At 37.2% G+C, this 20631-nt stretch overlaps 1 protein-coding gene across 2 annotated transcripts in view; it reads left to right on the top strand.

The window, feature by feature from the left end:
* The window catches only part of DCBLD2 (discoidin, CUB and LCCL domain containing 2), an 87794-nt gene that overhangs the window by 52734 nt on the left and 14429 nt on the right, over positions 1–20631 (top strand). For both annotated transcript variants that reach the window (XM_073892482.1, XM_025873253.2), the window contains 6 exons: positions 11243–11294; positions 13744–13816; positions 14135–14268; positions 16096–16136; positions 16970–17185; positions 18162–18286. In XM_073892482.1, coding sequence (XP_073748583.1) covers positions 11243–11294; positions 13744–13816; positions 14135–14268; positions 16096–16136; positions 16970–17185; positions 18162–18286 — 641 coding nt within the window. The remainder of the gene's footprint in view (positions 1–11242; positions 11295–13743; positions 13817–14134; positions 14269–16095; positions 16137–16969; positions 17186–18161; positions 18287–20631) is intronic.

Here is a 20631-nt window from a genome sequence, read left to right as displayed (position 1 = left end):
TATGGTTTCACTTATTTGTGGAACATAAGGAATAGCACGGAGCACATTAGGAGAAGGAAGGGAAAAATGAACGGGGAAAAATCGGTGGGAGAGATGAACCATGAGAGACTATGGACTCTGAGAAACAAACTGAGGGTTTTAGAGGGGAGGGTTGTGGGGGGATGGGTTAGCCTGGTGATGGGTATTAAGGAGGGCAGGTACTGCATGGAGCCCTGGGTGTTATACGAAAATAATGTAGCGTGGATCACTACATCAAAAGCTAATGTATGGTGACTAACATAACAATAAAATTAAAAAATATATATTTATGCCCCTAACCAGGGGGCAGCCTATTAGATAAACCAGTTAACAACAAAATGAAAGAAACACATTGATAATAATATAATAATAGTAGGTTCTTTAACACCCACTCACTGCAGTGGACAGATGATTGAAGCAGATCACAACAGGGAAACAAGGGCTTTGAATGACACACTGACCAGATGGACCTCACAGATATATTCAGAACATTCCATCCTAAAGCAACAGAATACACTTTATTCTCAAGTGCACGTGGAACATTCTCCAGAATAGATAACATAGTGGGTCACAAACCACGTCTCAACCGGTACCAAAAGATTGGCATCATTTTCTGCATGTTTTCAGACCACAGTGCTTCGATATTTGAACTTAATCACAAGAGGAAATTTGGAAAGATCTCAAACACATGAAGGTTAAAGAGCATCCTACTAAAACTGAATGGGTCAACCGGGAAATTAAAGAAGAATTAAAATATTCATGAAAATGAAAACACAACTGTTCAAACCCTTTGAGATGCACCAAAGATGGTCCTAAGAGGGAAGTATATAGCAATACAAGCCTTTCTCAAGAAACAAGAAAGTTCTCAAATACACAACCTAACCTTACACCTAAAGGAGCTGGAGAAAGAACAGCAAATAAAGCCTGTACCTAGCTGGAGGAGAGAATTAATAAAGATTAGAGCAGAAATCAATGAAATAGAAACCAAAAGAACAGTAGAACAAATCAGCAAAACTAGGAGCAGGTTCTTTGAAAGAATTAATAAGATTGATAAACATCTAGCCAGATTTATCAAAAAAAATATAAAATCATGAATGAAAGAGAGATCACAGCCAACACTGAAGAAATACAAACCATCATAAGAACATATTAGGAGCAACTATATGCCAACAAATTAGGCAATCTGGAAGAAATGAATTCATTCCTAGAAACGTACAAACTACCGAAACTGAAACAGGAAGAAATAGGAAATTTTAACAGACTCAAAGCCAGCAAGGAAATTGAAGCGGTAATCAAAAACCTCCCAATCAATAAGAGTCCAGGGCCAGGAATCCAGGGAATTCTCCCAAACATTTGAAGAATTAATACCTATTCTTCTCAAGCAGTTTCAAAAAATAGAAATGGTAGAAAAACTTTGAAACTTTCTATGAGGCCAGCATTACCTTGATCCTAAAACCAGACAAAGACCCTACCAAAAAGGAGAATTACAGAAAAATTTTTTTTCTTTCTTTCTTTCAACAATATTGATTCCTGATGAACATGGATGCAAAAATTCTCACCAAGACACTAGCCAGTAGGACCCAACAGTATATCAAAAGGATTATTCACCACAACCCAGTGAGATTTATTCCTGGGCTGCAAGGGTGGTTCAACATCTGCAAATCAATCCATGTGATACACTACGTAAATAAAAGAAAAGACAAGAACCATATGATCCTCTCAATAGAAGCAGAAAAAGCATTTGACAAAGTACAGCATCCTTGAAACTGAAATTTTTATTTGAAAATTGAAAAAATATGTAGACCCTAGAGACATCCTAGATATCATATTACAACCATTGGTGGGAAGGTCTATTGAGAGAAACTCCTAAGTTTCTGCTGGTCTTACTTAGAGAAGCAAAACCAGTTACTCAGAGGTCCAGAGTCAGTAAGTCAGATATTTTTATCTAGTATAGTAATAAAGTAGACTAACATTTTCATTCTAAAATGTTAAATTAAAACCATTTACCACTGGACTTGAAAAATAAATTTTATAGGTGAGTGATCCAAATACCTGGTTTTGAATCTGTTCACCATTAACCAGTTTCTAGGGGAAACACAACATTTATAGGATGACTCTGGGTAATGATGTTTAAGTTATTTTAGTTATAGAACAATGAGCTCAGAAGACCTATCTGTATTTGCATTGAAAGCTTCAAATCCTTTAAGGCAGCCTCTATTTGTTATGTGCCATAAATTGGTGGGAGTGGATGTACATGTCTGAGTGTACACGTGCAGCTGAGAAGTGTTAGTCAATACTTCTTTTGTAGAATATGACATCATCACTTAAGAATTAATGTTACACCTCTTTATTTCCAATTTTACCAGTCCAGAATTTTGTAGTGGTCATGCTTTTGTATGTTTGTGCTTTTTTAGTCAGAAAAATAGTAAATAGTTTAAAAAAATAAAATGAGCCAGTGTAAAAATTAATGAGCTTTCTAACTGGAATTCACAAACACTTGTTTATTCATTGCCTGCTGACCCCTTAGAATCTGAGAACCATCTGCTTACGACTTACGAACAGCTGAGCCTGGGAAATAATCGTATTTGACAGGATTGTTTTTGATGTATATTGTTATTTATTAGTAGTAGTAGTAGTATGTTCAGTTAGCCAACATATAGTACATCATTAGTTTTTGATGTAGAAAGGAAACAGCAAAACTAAGAGGCAACCCATGGAATGGGAGAAGATATTTGCAAATGACATTACGGATAAAGGGCTGGTATCCAAGATCTATAAAGAACTTATTAAACTCAACACCCAAAAAACAAGTCAAAAAATGGGCAGAAGACATGAACAGACACTTCTCCAAAGAAGACATACAGATGGCTAACAAATGAAAAAATGTTTAGTATCGCTAGCTATCAGGGAAATATAAATCAAAGCCACAATGAGATACCACCTTACACCAGTTAGAATGACTAAAATTAACAAGTCAGGAAACAACAGTTGTTGATGAGGATGCAGAGAAAGGGGGACCCTCTAACACTGTTGGTGGGAATGCAAGCTGGTACAGCCACTCTGGAAAACAGTAGGAGGTTCCTCAAGATGTTAAAAATAGAGCTACCGTACAACCCAGTAATTGCACTACTAGGTATTTACCCCAAAGATACAGATGTAGTGAAAAGAAGGGACACATGCACCCCAATGTTCATAGAAGCAATGTCCACAATAGCCAAACTGTGTTAGCTTATTTTTAGAATTAACACCAATAGTTTAAAAGTTTTCTGATTGCTACCTTAACATTTTTTTTGCCAAATACTTCCCATTTTTAACATCTTACATTAGACTAAATCAACTTGTAAATGAAACAGGGCAGAATATAGAACTACTTTCTAATAGAGTCCAGATTTCTGTAACTGGTTGTTTTGATTTTTTGTTTTGTTGGTTGTTTTTTTCACGGGATGCTTTTGGTTTTAAAAATAGAGCATGAGTTACTTAAGATTGTTTGCTACCTTAATTATACAGTAATTTTATAGAAATCTTTTTGTTTTGAGTACTGCATTTAGCTAGGTTTCTATTTTTAGTGTTTCTATTGTGTTCCTAATTTTTCTTGTTATTGTCAAACATTTTAAACTCTTAAACTATTAAGTAAGATTTTATTAATGAAGTCTCAGCTTACATGCATATTTTTAGATTTGTTTTTATTTACACACAAATGAGTATGTATTATGTTTGTGTAATATACATACAGAAAAATAGGTTTGTTTTTGTTTTTTAAAGATTTTTATTTATTTATTTGAGAGAGAATGAGAGAGAGAGCACGAGAGAGAAGAGGGTCAGAGGGAGAAGCAGACTCCCTGCTGAGCAGGGAGCCCGATGTGGGACTCGATCCCTGGACTCCAGGATCATGACCTGAGCCAAAGGCAGTTGCTTAACCAACTGAGCCACCCAGGCGCCCCAGAAAAATAGGTTTTTGGTGTCAATTTGTAGAAGAAAGGTGCTGACCAATGAAGTGTTAACAATTTTGCAGAAAAAGAGCACTTAAAAACAATCTGTTAAAGAGAGTGTTAACCCAAAGAGGTGATTCAGTTTGTGGTTTAGAATTTATTGCAAGTGACAGGTAACCTGAAGGGCTTTAACAATTTTAGTGTTTTGTATGTGTTTCATTTTTTAGTGAGTTTTAAGAATGCTATGAGGGGATGGAGTTTGCATTTGTGTAGTGTTTTATGTTATCTAGTGACCTGTTCTTTCACTGCTGCTCTTACTAATGTATTCATTAGTGCCCTAGATACTGTGTAGGTCACAGAAGAATATTAATGTTTTATAATCTTTTAATCTTCTTAATATCTTATATATTTTATATAAAATCTTAGATTTTAATGTCTTATACTGACTTTTAATATTCTTGTATTTGTTTTTTAATGTAATATACAGGAACTTAGGTATGAAGAGGGTTTGATTCATCACATGTACCTTATAGCCTGACTACATTGTTAGGCAACTGAGTCATGCCTGCATCATCCATAAGAAAGCATTGACTATTTTCATCTGAGATCCTACTGTAGACTCAGCTTCCATAGATGGCATTGTAATAGTTCTAAGAGAAACTTAAGATTTAATCTCTACTCTCAGTATGTAAAAGAGAAGATATAAAATGCCTCTTATGGTGTCTGTCACTGAGTAAATGTTACTTAACTCTGAATCACAATAAATTATGTTCTATTACATATGTAAATTTCCTTCACTAAATGGCAGATGGTACAAATTAATACCAGGTTCCTATTATGAAAACAAGGAATTATGCCCAAGGTCACATGGTAATATTGGCTGGAGCAACAAGATGAATCTTGTCCTGCATCCGGTAGCATTTGAACAAAGTAGCTGTCACACATTTTCAGTGCAAGGTTGCTGACAAAGTGTGAATTAGGAAGGCATGACTTCATATTCCTTCAGGCTCTGGGAAATTTGTTAAAGAATATTAGAGTAAATAAAAATATGCATCATCTTCATTTATTTTCTTCTTGGGTTAAATAAATATAGTAACTTACTGTACTTCATGCTTTCTCGAATTAGAATAAATATAGGCACTCAGGCTTCCTCCTTTAGAAGTAAATGGCTTCAACTGGATAAAAATTATATCCAGCAGCTAATATAGTCAGTGCCAACATTGCTGAGAGTTTTTTTAATTCATTCAGTAACACAAAACAGAGTATCAGGGGAAAATCAAAATCTATTTCAAAATTCTGTAGTGTCAGAAATAGCCAGTGCTATCAATCAAAAATATTTCTGAGATAGTAACCAATATGCTATTTTTTAATTGATTTGTGAACTTACAAAATATTTATCATACTTCTGTGATGTTATGGGTTAACATTAGATGTCAGATTTAAATAAATATTTCATGGGGCAATTATAAAGTTTCCCAGCCCATGCAGTTATTATGTATTAGAAAAATGTTTACTTGTACTTAAATTAAAAAAAAAAAAAAAAACTTGTGCATAGGATACCAATTATGGCTGATAGTAATATTACTAAGTTTGGAGCTATCTTAGAATATCTGATGTTGGTGTTTTCATTAAGAAAACTTTGAAGTCTTTCATTCTGTTGTTGACTATTGGTTTGCCTTTGTTTTTGTATTTTCTCATATTCTTTGTCACATTATTCTGCCTTCACAACCCCACCTGAGGCCTGCCTCATCTAGAAAGTTTTGTAGGGTTAGGGAAGGCAGCAGATATTAGGGAGGCTCTTAGAGAAATTATAATTACACTCATTTTGGGTTAGACTGTACTGCTAAGATTCGTGTAGAATCTACACTATAGATGCCAATTTTCCTTCGTGCTGCTGCACAAGGAAAAGAATAGAATGCCAGTCAGTTTCAGCAGAACCCCTTGAGGGCATTCTGCATCCTACTGCTGCAACTCTCTATGGCCCAGAGCACCCCAATGAAGTATACCATATGTTTAGTGTTTCGTGTAGTAATATATATGTTATAAATACTCTTTTTTTATGTATAATATTTGATTAAAAATTTTTTTTAAATCCCATACAGACGCTCTTAGTTGAGAAGGGAGTAAAGTATATACTGCCTTGCACTTTGAACATATCACTGATTTTCTGGCATTACAGGACATCTTACAGTGGGTCCAGCATGACAATTGACTTGACTATGAGTACCTTATCATTACTTATTATTTTATAATCACTGCCTAAGCACTTTACATAAAATAAGTCATCTTTTAATTTGCTCTGGCCAGAAAGCTTAGTGTTGTCTTTGGGTCTCTCCAACTTTATATTCGTTAGCCACTTCTCAGGGTCTATATGTACATATATCAGCTTCTGACCACATCTCAACACCTCCGCTACTGCCACTCCCATTCACGTCACCATCTACTCCTACCTCAGTTATGGCAAGAGATTTTTTTGCTGACCTTTCTTTCTGTCCTTTCTCCCCTTCAACGTACTCTCAACCCAGTGGTGAGTATGATCCTATTAAAATGAAGCTCTCATCTCACTTTGTTCAATGTCCTTACCTCCAGGATCCTATAGGAGATGGCTTCTCATTCCTCGTCTGACTTCTCTTAATTGTCTTTCCCTTGTTTCCTGTGGCAGCAAACATGCTAAGTGTGCTCCCTCTGCCTATTCTGTGTTATCCTTACACATACCTCACTCCCACACCTATTTTAGAGTTTTATTTACCTGCCACCTTCTCAGTAAGGTCTGTCCTGACCATGTTACTTAAAATCTCAACCCCTTAACTTTTCTTACCTGTCTTTCCTTATTTTTTCTAACGTATTTATCACCTGCTAACACTATGTCTGTTTCTTATTCGTACTGTTTTCTCTTATCCCTCACATAAGATACACTTCCTGTATGCAGAGATTTTTGTCTGAGTGTTCTTTGCTTTATCTCTAGTACCTATAACAACACCTGGTCATAATACATACTTACTAAGTATTTGTTGAGTGAATGTACAAATGAATAAACAAGTGAACAGCCATTCCCAGCCCTTTCTCTAGGCTTTATTTTTCCCTCAGTGCACATGTGCTCTCTATAAAGGAAGAGTGTTACTACTTTTATGATAGCTTCTTTTTCTTCATTTTTAAAGTTTTTAATTACAGTTTTATTATACCATACATTTCACCTACTCAAAATACACAGTTCATTGATTTTCAGTATGTTTGCTGTTGTGCAGTCATCACCATAGTCAATTTTAGAACATTTTCATCACCCCAAAAGAAGCTCCGTAGTCACTAGTGGTCATTCCCCATTCCCCACCCCTTAAATCTCTCCCTCTCCATTCCTAGGTAACCACTACTCTACTTTATTCTCTATAGATTTACCTATTTTGGTTATTACATATAAATGGAGTCATACAATGTGTGGTCTTTCGTGGCTGGCTTCTTTTTACTTAGCATGTTTTCAGAGGTCATGTTGGGGCATGTATGAGTACTTCATTCTTTTTTGTGGCTGAGTAATATTCCATTGTATGCATATACCACACTGATCCATTCATTAGTTGATAAACATTTGTGTACAGGTGTTTGTATCGATACATATTTTCATTTTTCTTGGGTATATTCTAGTAGTGGAATTACTAGGTCATATGGTATCTCTGTGTTTACCCTTTTTTAAATTATTTATTTTTAAAGATTTTAATTTATTTGAGAGAGTAGAGCGAGAGACAGAGAAAGCATGAGCAGGAGTGAGGGGCAGAGGAAGAGAGAGAAGCAGACTCTCTGCTGAGCACGGAGTCCAACGCGGGGCTCGATCCCAGGACCCTGAGATCGTGACTTAAGCCGAAGGCAGACACTTTGACTGAGCCACCCGGGCATCCTTACCCTTTTTTAAGAAACTACTAAACTGTTTTCTAAAGCAGCTACACCATTTAAAAATCCCTCAAGAAGTGCAGGTGGGTTCCAATTTCTTTTCTCCACGTCCCTTTGATTCCGGACATCCCAGTGGGTATAACGTATTATCTCATTGTGACTTCGATTTGCATTTCCCTGATACTTAGTTATGTTGAGAAACTTTTCATGTGCTTATTGGCCGTTTGTATATCTCCTTTGGAGTAGTCTGTTCAGATCTTTTGCTCATTCTTAAGTTGGCTTGTCTTTTTAAAATCAAGTTGGAATACTTCTTTATTGGGTACTAGATCCTTATCAGATTATATGACTTGCAAATATTTTCTCCCATTGTGCGGATTATCTTTCTCTTTCATGATAGCATTCTTTGAAGCACAGAAGTTTTTAATTTTGATGAAATTCAATTATGTATTTTTATGTGGCTACTTGTGTTTTTTTTGGTATCATAGCTAAGAAAACATTGCTTAATCCAAGGTCAAGATTTATACCTACAGTTTCTTCTAAGAGTGTTACAATTTTGGCTCTTAAATTTAGATCCGTTTTAATTTTTCTATGGGATCAGAGGTCGGGGTCCAGTTTTATTCTTTTGCATGTGGATATCCTCTTGTCTCAGCACCATTTGTTAAGAAGACTTATTCTTCCTCCCCACTGAATTGTTTTGGCATCCGTATCAGAATCAGTTGGCTTTAAATTTAGAATTTATTTCTGGACTCTCACTGCTGTTCCATTCGTTTTAACTTCTTATACATTGCTATCAGAAGGCTCTGAGGCAGATGGTTTCTTTTGAGCTGTATTCATCCTGCCTAAGCTGTGTTATTAGCTGGGAGCCTTGTAGTAATAATGGTTTTCTGGAAGGCTGTTTACTTGGGAAAAACTTTCAGGAAAGACACATTTTAAAGCATCTTAATTGCAGACTGGAGGTTTTCTTTGCCTCTGTGGAGTTACAAAGCTCAGTATTTGTAATCATGATTTTCTGTCTTTAGTCTTCTTGGCTTTCCTCATAGCTGTCCATTTGGAATTCCTATTTTCCTCCTAGGGACCTCTCTTGAGCCCCCATGGAATTTGAAAGCAATGGTCAAGTGAGTTGCATACATTTGTGTGGACTTAGAATAAAACCCTGTCCTGCTCAAGTGTATCTGTAGTTGGCCAGCATTCCGGCGTGTGGCCTGAAAATAATGGGGCTTGCTGGCAGTCGTCTTGTGGTTTTGAGGCCACGTTGGACCACACAGGTACCTTTGCATCCCAGGCTATTAGGTTGCCAGGATAACCGGGGTATAGGTAATTCAGTGTGTCTGCTTTTCTCAGTCATTCAGCCAGGTAGTCATAAACCCCTATCCAGGCACGTATTCTCTTAAACTCCTAAAACATAGATTTAATCATCATTCAAGGGCCTATGGTGTATTAATCCATTAATCATGTAATTGCTCTCGGGCGCCTGGGTGGCTCAGATGGTTAAGCGTCTGCCTTCGGCTCAGGTCATGATCCCAGGGTCCTGGGATCGAGTCCCGCATCAGGCTCCCTGCTCCTTGGGAGCCTGCTTCTCCCTCTGCTTCTCTCTCTCTCTCTCTCTCCCTCTGTCTCTCATGAATGAATAAATAAAATCTTTAAAAAAAAAAAAAAGATTTAAAAAAAAATCATGTAATTGCTCTCAAAATATCACTTTCCTGTTGGTCTAACAGTTGTGCTATAGCTCTTCCAAGATACATTTCATTTGGGTGATAATCATGTAATTTCTTCAGAATTATAGAATAATCCATTATCTGTGCATGCTGTGGTGGCCATTAATTTAATGAATATTTGCAGGGCGCCTGGGTGACTCAGTCAGTTAAACATCTGCCTTCAGCTCAGGTCATGATCCTGGGATCGAGTCCTGCATCGGGCTCCTTGCTCAGCAGGGAGCCTGCTTCTCCTTCCACCTGCCGTTCCACCTGCTTGTGCTCTCTCTCTCTCTCTCTGACCAAAAGGAAAATAAAATTTAACAACTGTTTGCATGCCATCAGTGTGCTAGGATCCTGTGGGGTATTATCTCCTCAGTGTATTGTCACCCTCAGCACACTTGTTCGGCCAGGAATTTATATGTGAAAGCACTTACCTTTGGGATTGCCTTATTAGGGCCTTCTGGGTTACCTCCATACAATGATTGTACTTAGCCAAACATGCCAGCAGTCACAAACTGTTATTCATCCATTTATTCAATAAATGTTGAATGAAAGCCTCCTGTTATGCCAAATGCTGTGACTGCTGCTGACCAAACAAAGGTGAGGACTGACAGCCTTCTCTGTCCATAGACCAGACATCATAAAATGATGTTGCTTAGAATTCTACGACTGCATCAGTGGATTTTTCTTACATATAACACATGGTACTTTGAGAACACATAATAGTCACCTACTCATTAAAACAACCAAAAAAATCTTAGGTGCCTACTATGTGCTAAAGGTGTTTGACTTGTGAAGATGAGGAACAGCTTCTGTGAGGAAGCGACAGTTAAGCCAGCAAGGCTAAGGGACAGTAGAAAATCATTCCATTATCGAGAGGGCAGCATATGCCAGAGGGACCAAAGAAGGCTATTATGGCAGGAAACCAGCACAGGTACAAAACCAGACTTAGACAGGACCAGGCCGCCACTTTTACCCAGCCTATAAACTGAGTCTTAATGAAACAGGTTAGCTCTTATTCAGATTTGATTTCTAGATAGAAATGTTAAATTTTAAAGTACCTTCTTATTTAGATCATTGTTTCTTCAACTTTACTGTGCTTAAGAATTACCTAAAGGACTTGTTAAAGCAGATTTTTGGGTCTCCACTCCCAGAGATTCTATAAGTCTGCATGGTGTTCAATAATTTGAATTTCTATTAAGTTTGCAGAAGTTACTGGTGCTGCTGGTCCTGGCCTTCCCATTTTTACTTAGAAATATATTCCTAGATTTTCAGTATCCTTTCAGTTCCTTAGAGTAACAAAATTAATTCATCTGTCTTGTCATTGTTTTCCTTGTGTATAACTAGTAAAGGATCATTTTTTAGTTATATAATTATTTTTCTTTTTTCAGGAGCTGTATTTTATAGAAGTTATTTTAAGTCTATACATTTATACTTACCTGTGTACCTTATGTATGTGTGTATATATGTATATACGTACACACAGGACTCTATGAGGTGATGTGGTAACAAACCGTATTGGAGAGGCTTAGCCCCAGAAATTAAGATACTTAAAAAGAAATTGTGACTAACAAAAACTTATAAAAAGTTACTAGTCCTACCTTGACAGCTGTTGAGATTTAAAATTTAGAACAGTATCATTTGGGATTTGGAAAGAGTTGGTGTTTCAGTAAGAGTAAACCTATGTATTATTGAATCCGTTTTTTATTTTTGTTTTTCTAGATCTGATTACTTGTTTAGACACTGCATCCAGTTTTTTGGAACCTGAATTCAGGTATGACCATATTTGTGACTTTTTCCCCCCTTAAATGTTACTCTTCACTACTCCATCATTATTCTTATACACTTAGGTATAATGTACATTAATATATGTGTCATAGGTGTGACAGATAATCATTGTTCTAAGACGTCAATAAATTAGAGCTTATTTAAAGCCATTGAGTTACCATATTTAAATTTTGCTTTAATTGTAGCATTTGGATCTTCTCTATAACAAAAGTATAATTTCAATATACTTTAAAAGTAGAACTAGTTGCTTTTCAAAATCTGGCAAAACTGCTAATGAAGTTAGAGGAGCTAATTTTTTTTTTCCTCAAAAAAGGGAAGAGAACGATTTAGGCTATGACAGAATTCTTCAGTGTTCTTGCCCAGGCAGCATTTCTACTACTGTTTCCCTGCTTTATGTCCTTGTCTCTTGTCTGGACTGGGATTCCCTTCTATTTGATTTTCCATTTCTAACCTTTGTTGGCTTTTATTCTGCCACTCACATTGCTGCCAAGTTTCGTTCTAAAATAAATGCCTGATCATTCCCCTACTTAAGAATCTTCAGGAGCTCCTTATTATTAAGACAAAATGCCATCCAGATTTCTTAACCTGGGTTTCAGGATCCTTCCCAGGTAGTCCTTGGACTATTTTTCCAGTCTCATGTACTCATGGATTCTTTTTTTTTTTTTTTTTAAGATTTATTTATTTGAGAAAGAGAGAGAGAGTGAGCGCAAGGGGGGGGGAGGGTCAGAGGGAGAAGCAGACTCCCCACTGAGCAGGGAGCCCGATGCGGGACTCCATCCTGGGACTCCAGGATCATGACCTGAGCCGAAGGCCGTCGCTTAACCAACTGAGCCACCCAGGTGCTCCTGTACTTATGGATTCTTGACACTGCTCTGAGCTCTCAGAACTTTTACCCAGAATTGCTTAACTCCTCTCTGCTTGGCAGCTTTATTCTCATCTTCTAAGACTGGTCTCACTAACCTCCCCCCAACTTGCTACCACTCCCCAAAGAGCAACCTTTATTTTGTCTTCATGGATAGTTCTCTGTGGGATGGCTGTGCTCCTCAGCACTTAGAGGATCCCAGTGAGCAGAGGTGACTCTGGCATCAGTGTCTGGCATACAGCCCTGCCACCAGGTCTTGGAGCCTCTGCTTCAGCTCCAGCATCCCCACCCACAGGCAAGCTGCTGTTTCCTCTTGCCTGGACTGCTGCACCGCCAGCCCACTGAGGTCTCAGCTTCTCCTCAGGGTTCCTTCCAGTCTCTTCTCAGGAGCCAGAATAATCTTTTTCAGAAATATGTGTATAAGCCTTAAAATCCTTTATTGACTTCCCATTTTTACTTAGAAATATATTCCAGACTCTTCACCCTAGCCCACAAGGCTTCTCCACGATCTGACTCCTGCCCACCTCTCCAACCATCTCTCAAACTAATGTTACCTTTTAATTTTACAGTATCACTGTACTCTGCCTGCACTGGTCATCCCAGTTGAAGACACACACAGGCCACCTCACCTCATGGACACACTGTTCCTGTCCATTAGGGTGCATTTCCCTCCCTTCACTGAGGCTTTGCTTCCTCAGAGCCCCATTTCCTGATGTTGGCAGTGCAGAGCCCTCTGCAAGAGCATCGACTCTGGAGCCCATATGCCACTTACCAGTTATGGGACCTGGGCACACTGTTTCTCAGTTCCCTCATCTGTAAAATGAAGATAATCTTAATACCTACCGTTAGGGTTCTTGTGTGGGTTCCTGAGGTACTCAGAAGGACGCCTGGCACATAGTAAATTTGCTGAATGTTAGTGTTACTTTTATTAAGCTTGCTTCCTCCAGGTTATTTCATGGAGTGCCTTTTCTTCATAGCAGAATCATAATCTGATTAATGACTCATTTAAGTATTAGTTTAATGTCTTCCCCCTGACCTCTGGAGTGTAAACCCAGGGAAGACTAGGCCGTATTTATTTGGTTGATGTTTGTAAACCCAATACCTAGCACAGCCCAGCACTCAACAGACAACATACTAGATATTCGGATAAATGTGTCGAGTGGGTGGGTGGGTGAGTGAGTGAATAAATGAACGCCAAACATTTTTAAGTCACATTTGATCAGTAGTGGGTTGGTGAAATAAATTGTGGTTTATCCACAAAATAGAATAGCAGGTAGCTGTTAAATATGAATAGGTCTTATAGTAAAAATATGTCTGCCATTCATTATGAAGTAAAATAAAGCAGTATGTAGAATATGACACAATTATTTTAAATATGTGGATGAAAGATGTTTTATATGGATGGATGGAATAAAGTGTGAAAGGGCTTTTTAGAAGTAGTGCTTCTCAGGGTAGTGAGGTTGTAGTATTTGAATGAACTGAAAAATGAATATGTGATTTTTGTTGTTGTTGTTCTTTTCCCCCAGTAAGTACAGAACTATTTTATACCCTTTAACTTGTTTTTATTTCACAGTAAGTACTGCCCAGCTGGTTGTCTGCTTCCTTTTGCTGAGATATCTGGAACAATCCCTCATGGATATAGAGATGTAAGTCTAAGCAGCATAGACTTATGTTCAAGTTGTGATAGAACTTTATTTTTTTTTAACTCCAGAATATGTTGATGTACCTAGTGTATATCTTTAATCTTGATTTATTTTCTAGGAATTATTTCTTTTTATTATGGATGTGATGTTTTATTCTTTTTCTTGTGCTACAAGTCTGTACTGTGTTACCACATCGGTAATCCTGTGTTTATTGAGAAAACTGCCCCAGTCAACTCATTTCTTGAGGAAGCCTAAGTGTCTTTGTTTATAAATTATCAAAAGAAAATTAAATACTAATCTTTTGTTTTTCCTTTCCTCAAGTCCTCGCCCTTGTGCATGGCTGGTGTGCACGCAGGAGTAGTGTCAAACATTTTGGGTGGCCAAATCAGTGTTGTAATTAGTAAAGGTATCCCGTACTACGAGAGTTCTTTGGCTAACAATGTCACGTCTGTGGTGTAAGTATATACGTTATTGGTCATATAAGGAAGGGCGTGGGGCAGGGGTGGGTTAGCAGCTAGTTAGACCTCAGCAATATCACTGTTAACGGTGTTCATGAAATAACATTGGTGTGATGAGTCCTCCCATTTTTGTGTGCTCTTTGTCCACGTGTACTGAGGAGGACAGGCAGGGTCGCACTGGGAGTCATTTAGGAGGATGATTTGTTCTTTTCTGCATGTTGAAAATGTCTAGAGTAAAGGTCTAAAAGTCTGTGGCCAAATTTTTACTTCATTTTAAAGATTAGAAGGCATAACTACTCTGTTTCTTACAGCCAGTGTGATCTAGGATGGATTGAGGATAACTGAAATACTCTTGAATATAAATTAAATTTTGACATAAACCAGGGACGCCTGGGTGGCTCAGTCAGTTAAGTGGCTGCCTTCGGCCCGGGTCATGATCCCAGGGTCCTGGGATCGAGTCCCTCATCGGGCTCCTTGCTCGGCGGGGAGCCTGCTTCTCCCTCTCTCTCCCTCTGCTTGTGCTCTCTCTGTCAAATAAATAAAATCTTTAAAAAAAAATTTTTTTTTGACGTAAATCAGAGGTAGTCGTATTATGAATCCTCCTCTCCTCCAAAGAGAATATTTGAAGAGTGTATTTTTATAGTCACTACAGTGATCTGTTTTATGAAACATAGACTAGGCATCAAAAGCAGGAAAAGTTGAAACATTAAATAAAAATGTAAACCTTGGAATCTGTTTTAGTAAATCTTGCCTGTCAGATGGGCTCAGTCCTGTAGACAATACTAAACCTAACTGAAACCAGCCTCTCTTCAGAGGTTCTAGGCCATTTTTCATTCAGAAGATGAGAGCATGATCCATATCCACGACTGTGATAAAACAGGAGTCACCAAACTTTTCCTGTAAAGGACCAGCTAGCAAATATATTAGGCTTTACGGGCCACACGTTCCTGTCACTTATTCTCTCTTGGTTTATATAAGACTCTTTAAACGTGTAGAAACCATTCTGCGCTCACTGGCCATACGAAACAGGCCGTGCATGAGTGAGCTATCATTTGCCCATCCCTGATATAGAGTTAGCAACCTTTCCTTCTCTTGGTTTCTTCTAGATGATTTTATGCAGACCTTATCATTCCTTTCCCCTCTTCTGCCTTTAGAAATAATTTTGTCAGTTCTTTCTTTCATACTTTAAAGGAAAAATAAGGACAGGTTGCATCCACTTGTAATAATGCTTTGAATGTTGTGCTGCAGCGGGAGCAGACACTGATGATTTTATCCCCCCAGGTTCTTTAGAGTCCCTGGTAAACTGGTCATGTGTCCCATGGCTCCATTCTCCCCAGCTGCATTTACTTGCCTGTTACTTTGAAATCCAGATGCAGTGCTGCATTGTAACACTGAAACTTGTTCTTAGCTGTTTATATCTTATAAGAGATGCAGTCTCTCCTGTCTGTAGCCGGCTTTTTTTCTCTTTACCTTAGCCTCATTCTCTGGGAATTACAGTGTATTTGCAACAAAGGAAATGAGAGTTTGAGGAATGAAAGATAATAAGTACATATTAAAGATTACGTGGGCATACTTGCACATTTCATGTATGAAACAGGCACTAGATACTTGTAGAGAAAATTGTTTCTGCTGATTTCAGCAGTTGTTCTGCTTTGAAATGAGACTTTTTTTAGCTAAGAGCAGCATCAGTTGTCAAATTTGTGGCCATAGAATATCCTTAGTTCTTTATATGGTAAAACAAAAACAAAAGAAAAAGTTTTACTAAGACAAATATGGGGAGGTCAATATATGAATGTCACCAAGCACAACTTTTCTGTTTTTCAGGGGACACTTATCTACAAGTCTTTTTACATTTAAGACAAGTGGTAAGCCTCTCGTGGACTTTATAACTTATTATAATTTGTGTAATAGTTAATATTTTATAAACTATCATGCAATATGCCAATTGCTGTTTTTTGGTTTTTTTTTTGCACCTTCCCATATGTCACAATAATATAATGGGTGGAATAAACTGGAGGTTTTATATTAATAGGGAAATGATCATGTAAGCAAGGAAAGTTACTTAGGAAAGTTGATTTTTTAATATGTCTGAAGAAGTAATTAATTCAACAGAAAATACTTATTGAGTGCCTTTGATTTGTCGGGCATAGTCCTGGTGCTAGTGAAACAAAAGTGAGCAGAAGTTAAACAAAATCCTCCTTTCTTGGAGTTTAAATACTGGTATTGAGAGATTGACAGTAAACAGATAAATAAATTACTACATATAATATACTCTTTATAATATTATAGAAGATGTAGAAAAATAAGGAAAGAGGATAGGCAATGCAGGAGGGACTGGTCTGGAGTTTTAAGTGGGGTCACGGTAGGCCTCGTGGAGAATGTGACATCTGAGCAAACACCTAATGGCAATAGGGAGTGAGTCATTCACTGGTCTGGAGATAGTGTCCCAGGGAAAGGATAATGTATTGCCATTAAATTGATGGTTATTGCTTGTGAGTAAATATGTATGTACATTGCCTGATGAGACACAAAAACATGGACCCAAGAAACATTTGCCTACTTTTGAAATTCCTCTATTACAGTGTATTATTAGCATAGTGTATGTTAATTGAATGTACAATAGAAAGTTTCCATTGAGCGAATAATACAGATTGTGAATTTTTATCTGGAAACCAAATTACTGTCTTTTTTCTTTCAGGTTGTTATGGAACACTGGGGATGGAATCTGGCGTGATTGCCGATCCTCAGATAACAGCATCATCCGTGCTGGAGTGGACTGACCACACAGGCCAAGAGAACAGCTGGAAACCCGAAAAGGCCAGGCTGAAGAGACCTGGGCCTCCTTGGGCTGCTTTTGCCACTGATGAATATCAGTGGTTACAAATAGATCTGAATAAAGAAAAGAAGATAACAGGTTAAGAGACATATTTTTCTAGAATGATTTATAGTTCTGATTTTGTTTGGAAACCTGATGACATCTAAGATTTTCATAGAAAATTAGGTCACCGCAGATTTAATTGTATGGTTTTAAGTTCTCTTTACTGGTGTTAAATATTCCTGAAGGTGGCTTTATAAAACATGGCCGAGGAAAAAACTTGGTATTTGATTTTTATTAGCTTTTCTTTTTCATTGTAATAAGATTCTTTAAAGGTAGTGTTTCAATTAAGTGATCTTGACATTTGAAATAATCATCTCTTAGTCATTAAAAGAAATTTATATTCAAGGAGTTCATTTTAAGTGCTATAAATAATATTCTTCAGGTGCTGAATACAAGTTTATTTGGAGCAGTTTATCAAATGGTCAGAATAATTTATTAGAATTAGGTTAGGTAATTTTGTTAAAGATTTATTTTGATATGGTACTGGAAAAAATAATTGTTTTAATCCATTCATTCCCAGGGAGTCATTGTTACTTGGTAGGTGAGATATATTTTATAGTGATATGAACACAAGCTGTCAAAGTAGAATAGTCCTTTCCTCATGTGCACCCATAATTCTTGGCATCTTTTTTTTTTTTTAAAGATTTTATTTTTTGAGAGAGAGAACAAACAGTGGGGGAGGGACAGAGAGGGAGAGAGAGAGAGAAGCAGACTCCCCGCTGAGCAAGGAGCCCAATGTGGGACTCGATACCAGGACCCTGGGATCATGACCTGAGCCAAAGGCAGACACTTAACCAACTGAGCCACCCAGGCGCCCTAATTCTTGCATCTTTACAACGGAACAAAACCAAGGATTTAGTTGCTGTTATAATGAAACCTTGCACTTAGAGATGGTAATATGCTTTTGGCAAAAATGTTTTAACAGTGTACTTTAGGTGTTTGTGCTTCAATGCTGAACAGACTTTAAGGATCAGACCATGTGCACTAATGAAGGCAACTTTCCATTCCCCAGGCATTGTAACCACTGGCTCCACCATGGTGGAACACAATTACTATGTGTCAGCTTACAAAATTCTGTACAGTGATGATGGACAGAGATGGACTGTCTACAGAGAACCTGGTGTGGAGCAGGATAAGGTAAAATGATTGCCAGGATATTTTAAAAAATGGGCCTTTGCCAAGAATCACGGAAGCTCTCCTGTGTAATGTTCAAGTTAGCTATCATTTGGTCTTTGTGCTCTTCTGGTTATTTTAGGCTGTGTTGGTTATTAGCCTTACTCTTCTAACTATAGTTAGGAAATTCTCAGTGGTTCTAGGTCCCTTTTGATGATTGTTAACATTTTTAACTCAATTGTTTAGGTACTTTATTAAAAAATTCTAAAAAGGCGGGGTACCTTGCTGGCTCAGCCGGTATAGCATGGGACTCTTGATCATGAGTAATGATCAGGGTCATGAGTTCAAACCCCACGTTGAGTGTAGAGCCTACATGAGTGAATGAATGAATGAATGAGTGAATGAATGACTAATTTTCAGTAAGTGGTGATAACTTACTAAAAAAAAAAAAAGAAATTCTAAAAAGGAACTTGTAATTTCTTGTCTTAAGTTTTTCTTGTTAATCCACAGAATGATGGAGAGCCTAATTTGTTCCCAGATTTCTTCTATGTAGACAAGGGGGACAAAAGACAAAAGCTAAAGGCAAAAGTGCATTAAAGTGTTGGATATAGACTTGAAAGGTCATTTCAGGATCACCTTACCAAATTTTGTCTTAGAAAACTTCTGTTTTTTCATACCTGAAGAATTTCCTTAACTTCCGTGTTACCTATCAAATTGTTGTTTTAGTTAGGAGACAGTGATAATGCAGGAATGCTCTAGCGCAGATAAGGGGTGGGGAGTAGGGAGAAGTGGCTATCCTCTAGATATCACTTTCACCCAGGCTTCTGGCCCATGATCCACCACAAGACCTTGTACCTGGGGGGAGTCCTTGTCCCTGAGGAAGGTAGATTTCTTCTTATCTAGAATTGAAATTATAAGCACAAATTTTTTTAATGAAACTTCCCTGAGTTTTGTTTCAATTATATGATACTATCTGTTCTCTATCATATATACGATTTGCTAATATATCTTCAATTACCACTTTTCTTATCTCTCTATTCAGAAAACTCCAGGGGCTCCTTATAATCTGTCATATGGATCTAAACTCTTCCGTTGTTATTCAAGGCCTTCCCTCTCTTCTGCCTGATATCACATGACCTTCATCTGTGGTGAGGCTCTACCCATTGAAGTAAATAACAGTATTTATACCTATCTTCCTTCTGCTGAATAACCCCAAACTTGGCTGCTTTTTACTCTGGGCACATCCATACTTATTTATAGAATATTTATTATACTTGTGGAATATAGTTAATTTTTTATAAAATTATAAGAATTATTCATGCTTATATCATAAAAACATCTAGCACCATTGAATTATGTTTCTGAAAAAGACTTTCTCTTTTGCTTCATTTTTTGAAAGGTAGTTTCATAAGGTATAGAATTCTAGGTTGGTGTTTTTCCCTCCACACTTTAAATATGCTGTTCCACTGTTTTCTGGTTTGCATTTTTCCAGTAAGAATTCTATCTTTCATACCTTTGTTCCTCAATATGTAATGTGTCTTTTTATTCCTTAGCTGTTGTTAAGATTTTCTTTTTATCATCTGTTTTAAGCAATTTGATTATGATGTGCTTTTGTGTAGTTGTCTTCATGTTTCTTCTGCTTGGGTTTCTTTGAGCTTCTTGGATCTGTTGGTTATAATTTGCTTCAAATTTGGAAAATGGTGGGGCATGTTTTCTCAAATTTGTTGCCTCCCTAATTCTAATTACATGAATATTATGACTCTTAAAGATGTCTCACAGTTTACTGATACCCTGTTCATTTTTTTTTTTTTTAATCTCTCTCCATGTTCTAGTTTGGAAAATTTTATTGTTTTGCCTCCAAGTTCACTAATTGGTTCTGTAACATCTAATCTATTAATCCCATCCAGTGTACTTTTATCTTCAGTGTTGTACTTTTACTTCTAGATTTTCAGTTTTGGGCTTTTAAAATTTTTTCCAAGTTTCTACTGAGCATGCTTACGCTTTTTTCTGCCCCTAAAACATATGGAATATATAGTACCTCTTTTGATGCCCTTATCTGCTGATTCTGTCTACTTATGTGTGACATGTGGGTCTTTTCATGTTGATGGATATTATGGGTCATATTTTACATACCTGGTAATTTTTTATTGGTTGCCAGACATTATGAACTTTTACATTGTTTGGTGCTAGATTTTCTATTATTATTTATCTAATTTTGAGCTTTATTCTGGGACATGGGTACTTGGAATAATTGGAATTATTTGATCTTTTTAAGGTCTGCATTTTAGCTTTGTTAGGCAGGACCTGAGTAGCTTTTAGTCCTAATTTTTTTTCTACTGTTAGTACTGTTCCAGGTACTCACCCCAAAG

This window comes from Callorhinus ursinus, unplaced genomic scaffold (assembly GCF_003265705.2).
Source record: "Callorhinus ursinus isolate GAN/ISIS: 27379988/994484 unplaced genomic scaffold, GSC_fseal_2.0 scaffold1, whole genome shotgun sequence".
NCBI lineage: Eukaryota > Metazoa > Chordata > Mammalia > Carnivora > Otariidae > Callorhinus > Callorhinus ursinus.
Note: the sequence above shows the minus strand (reverse complement) of the source record. Positions and strands in the feature narration are given on the sequence as shown.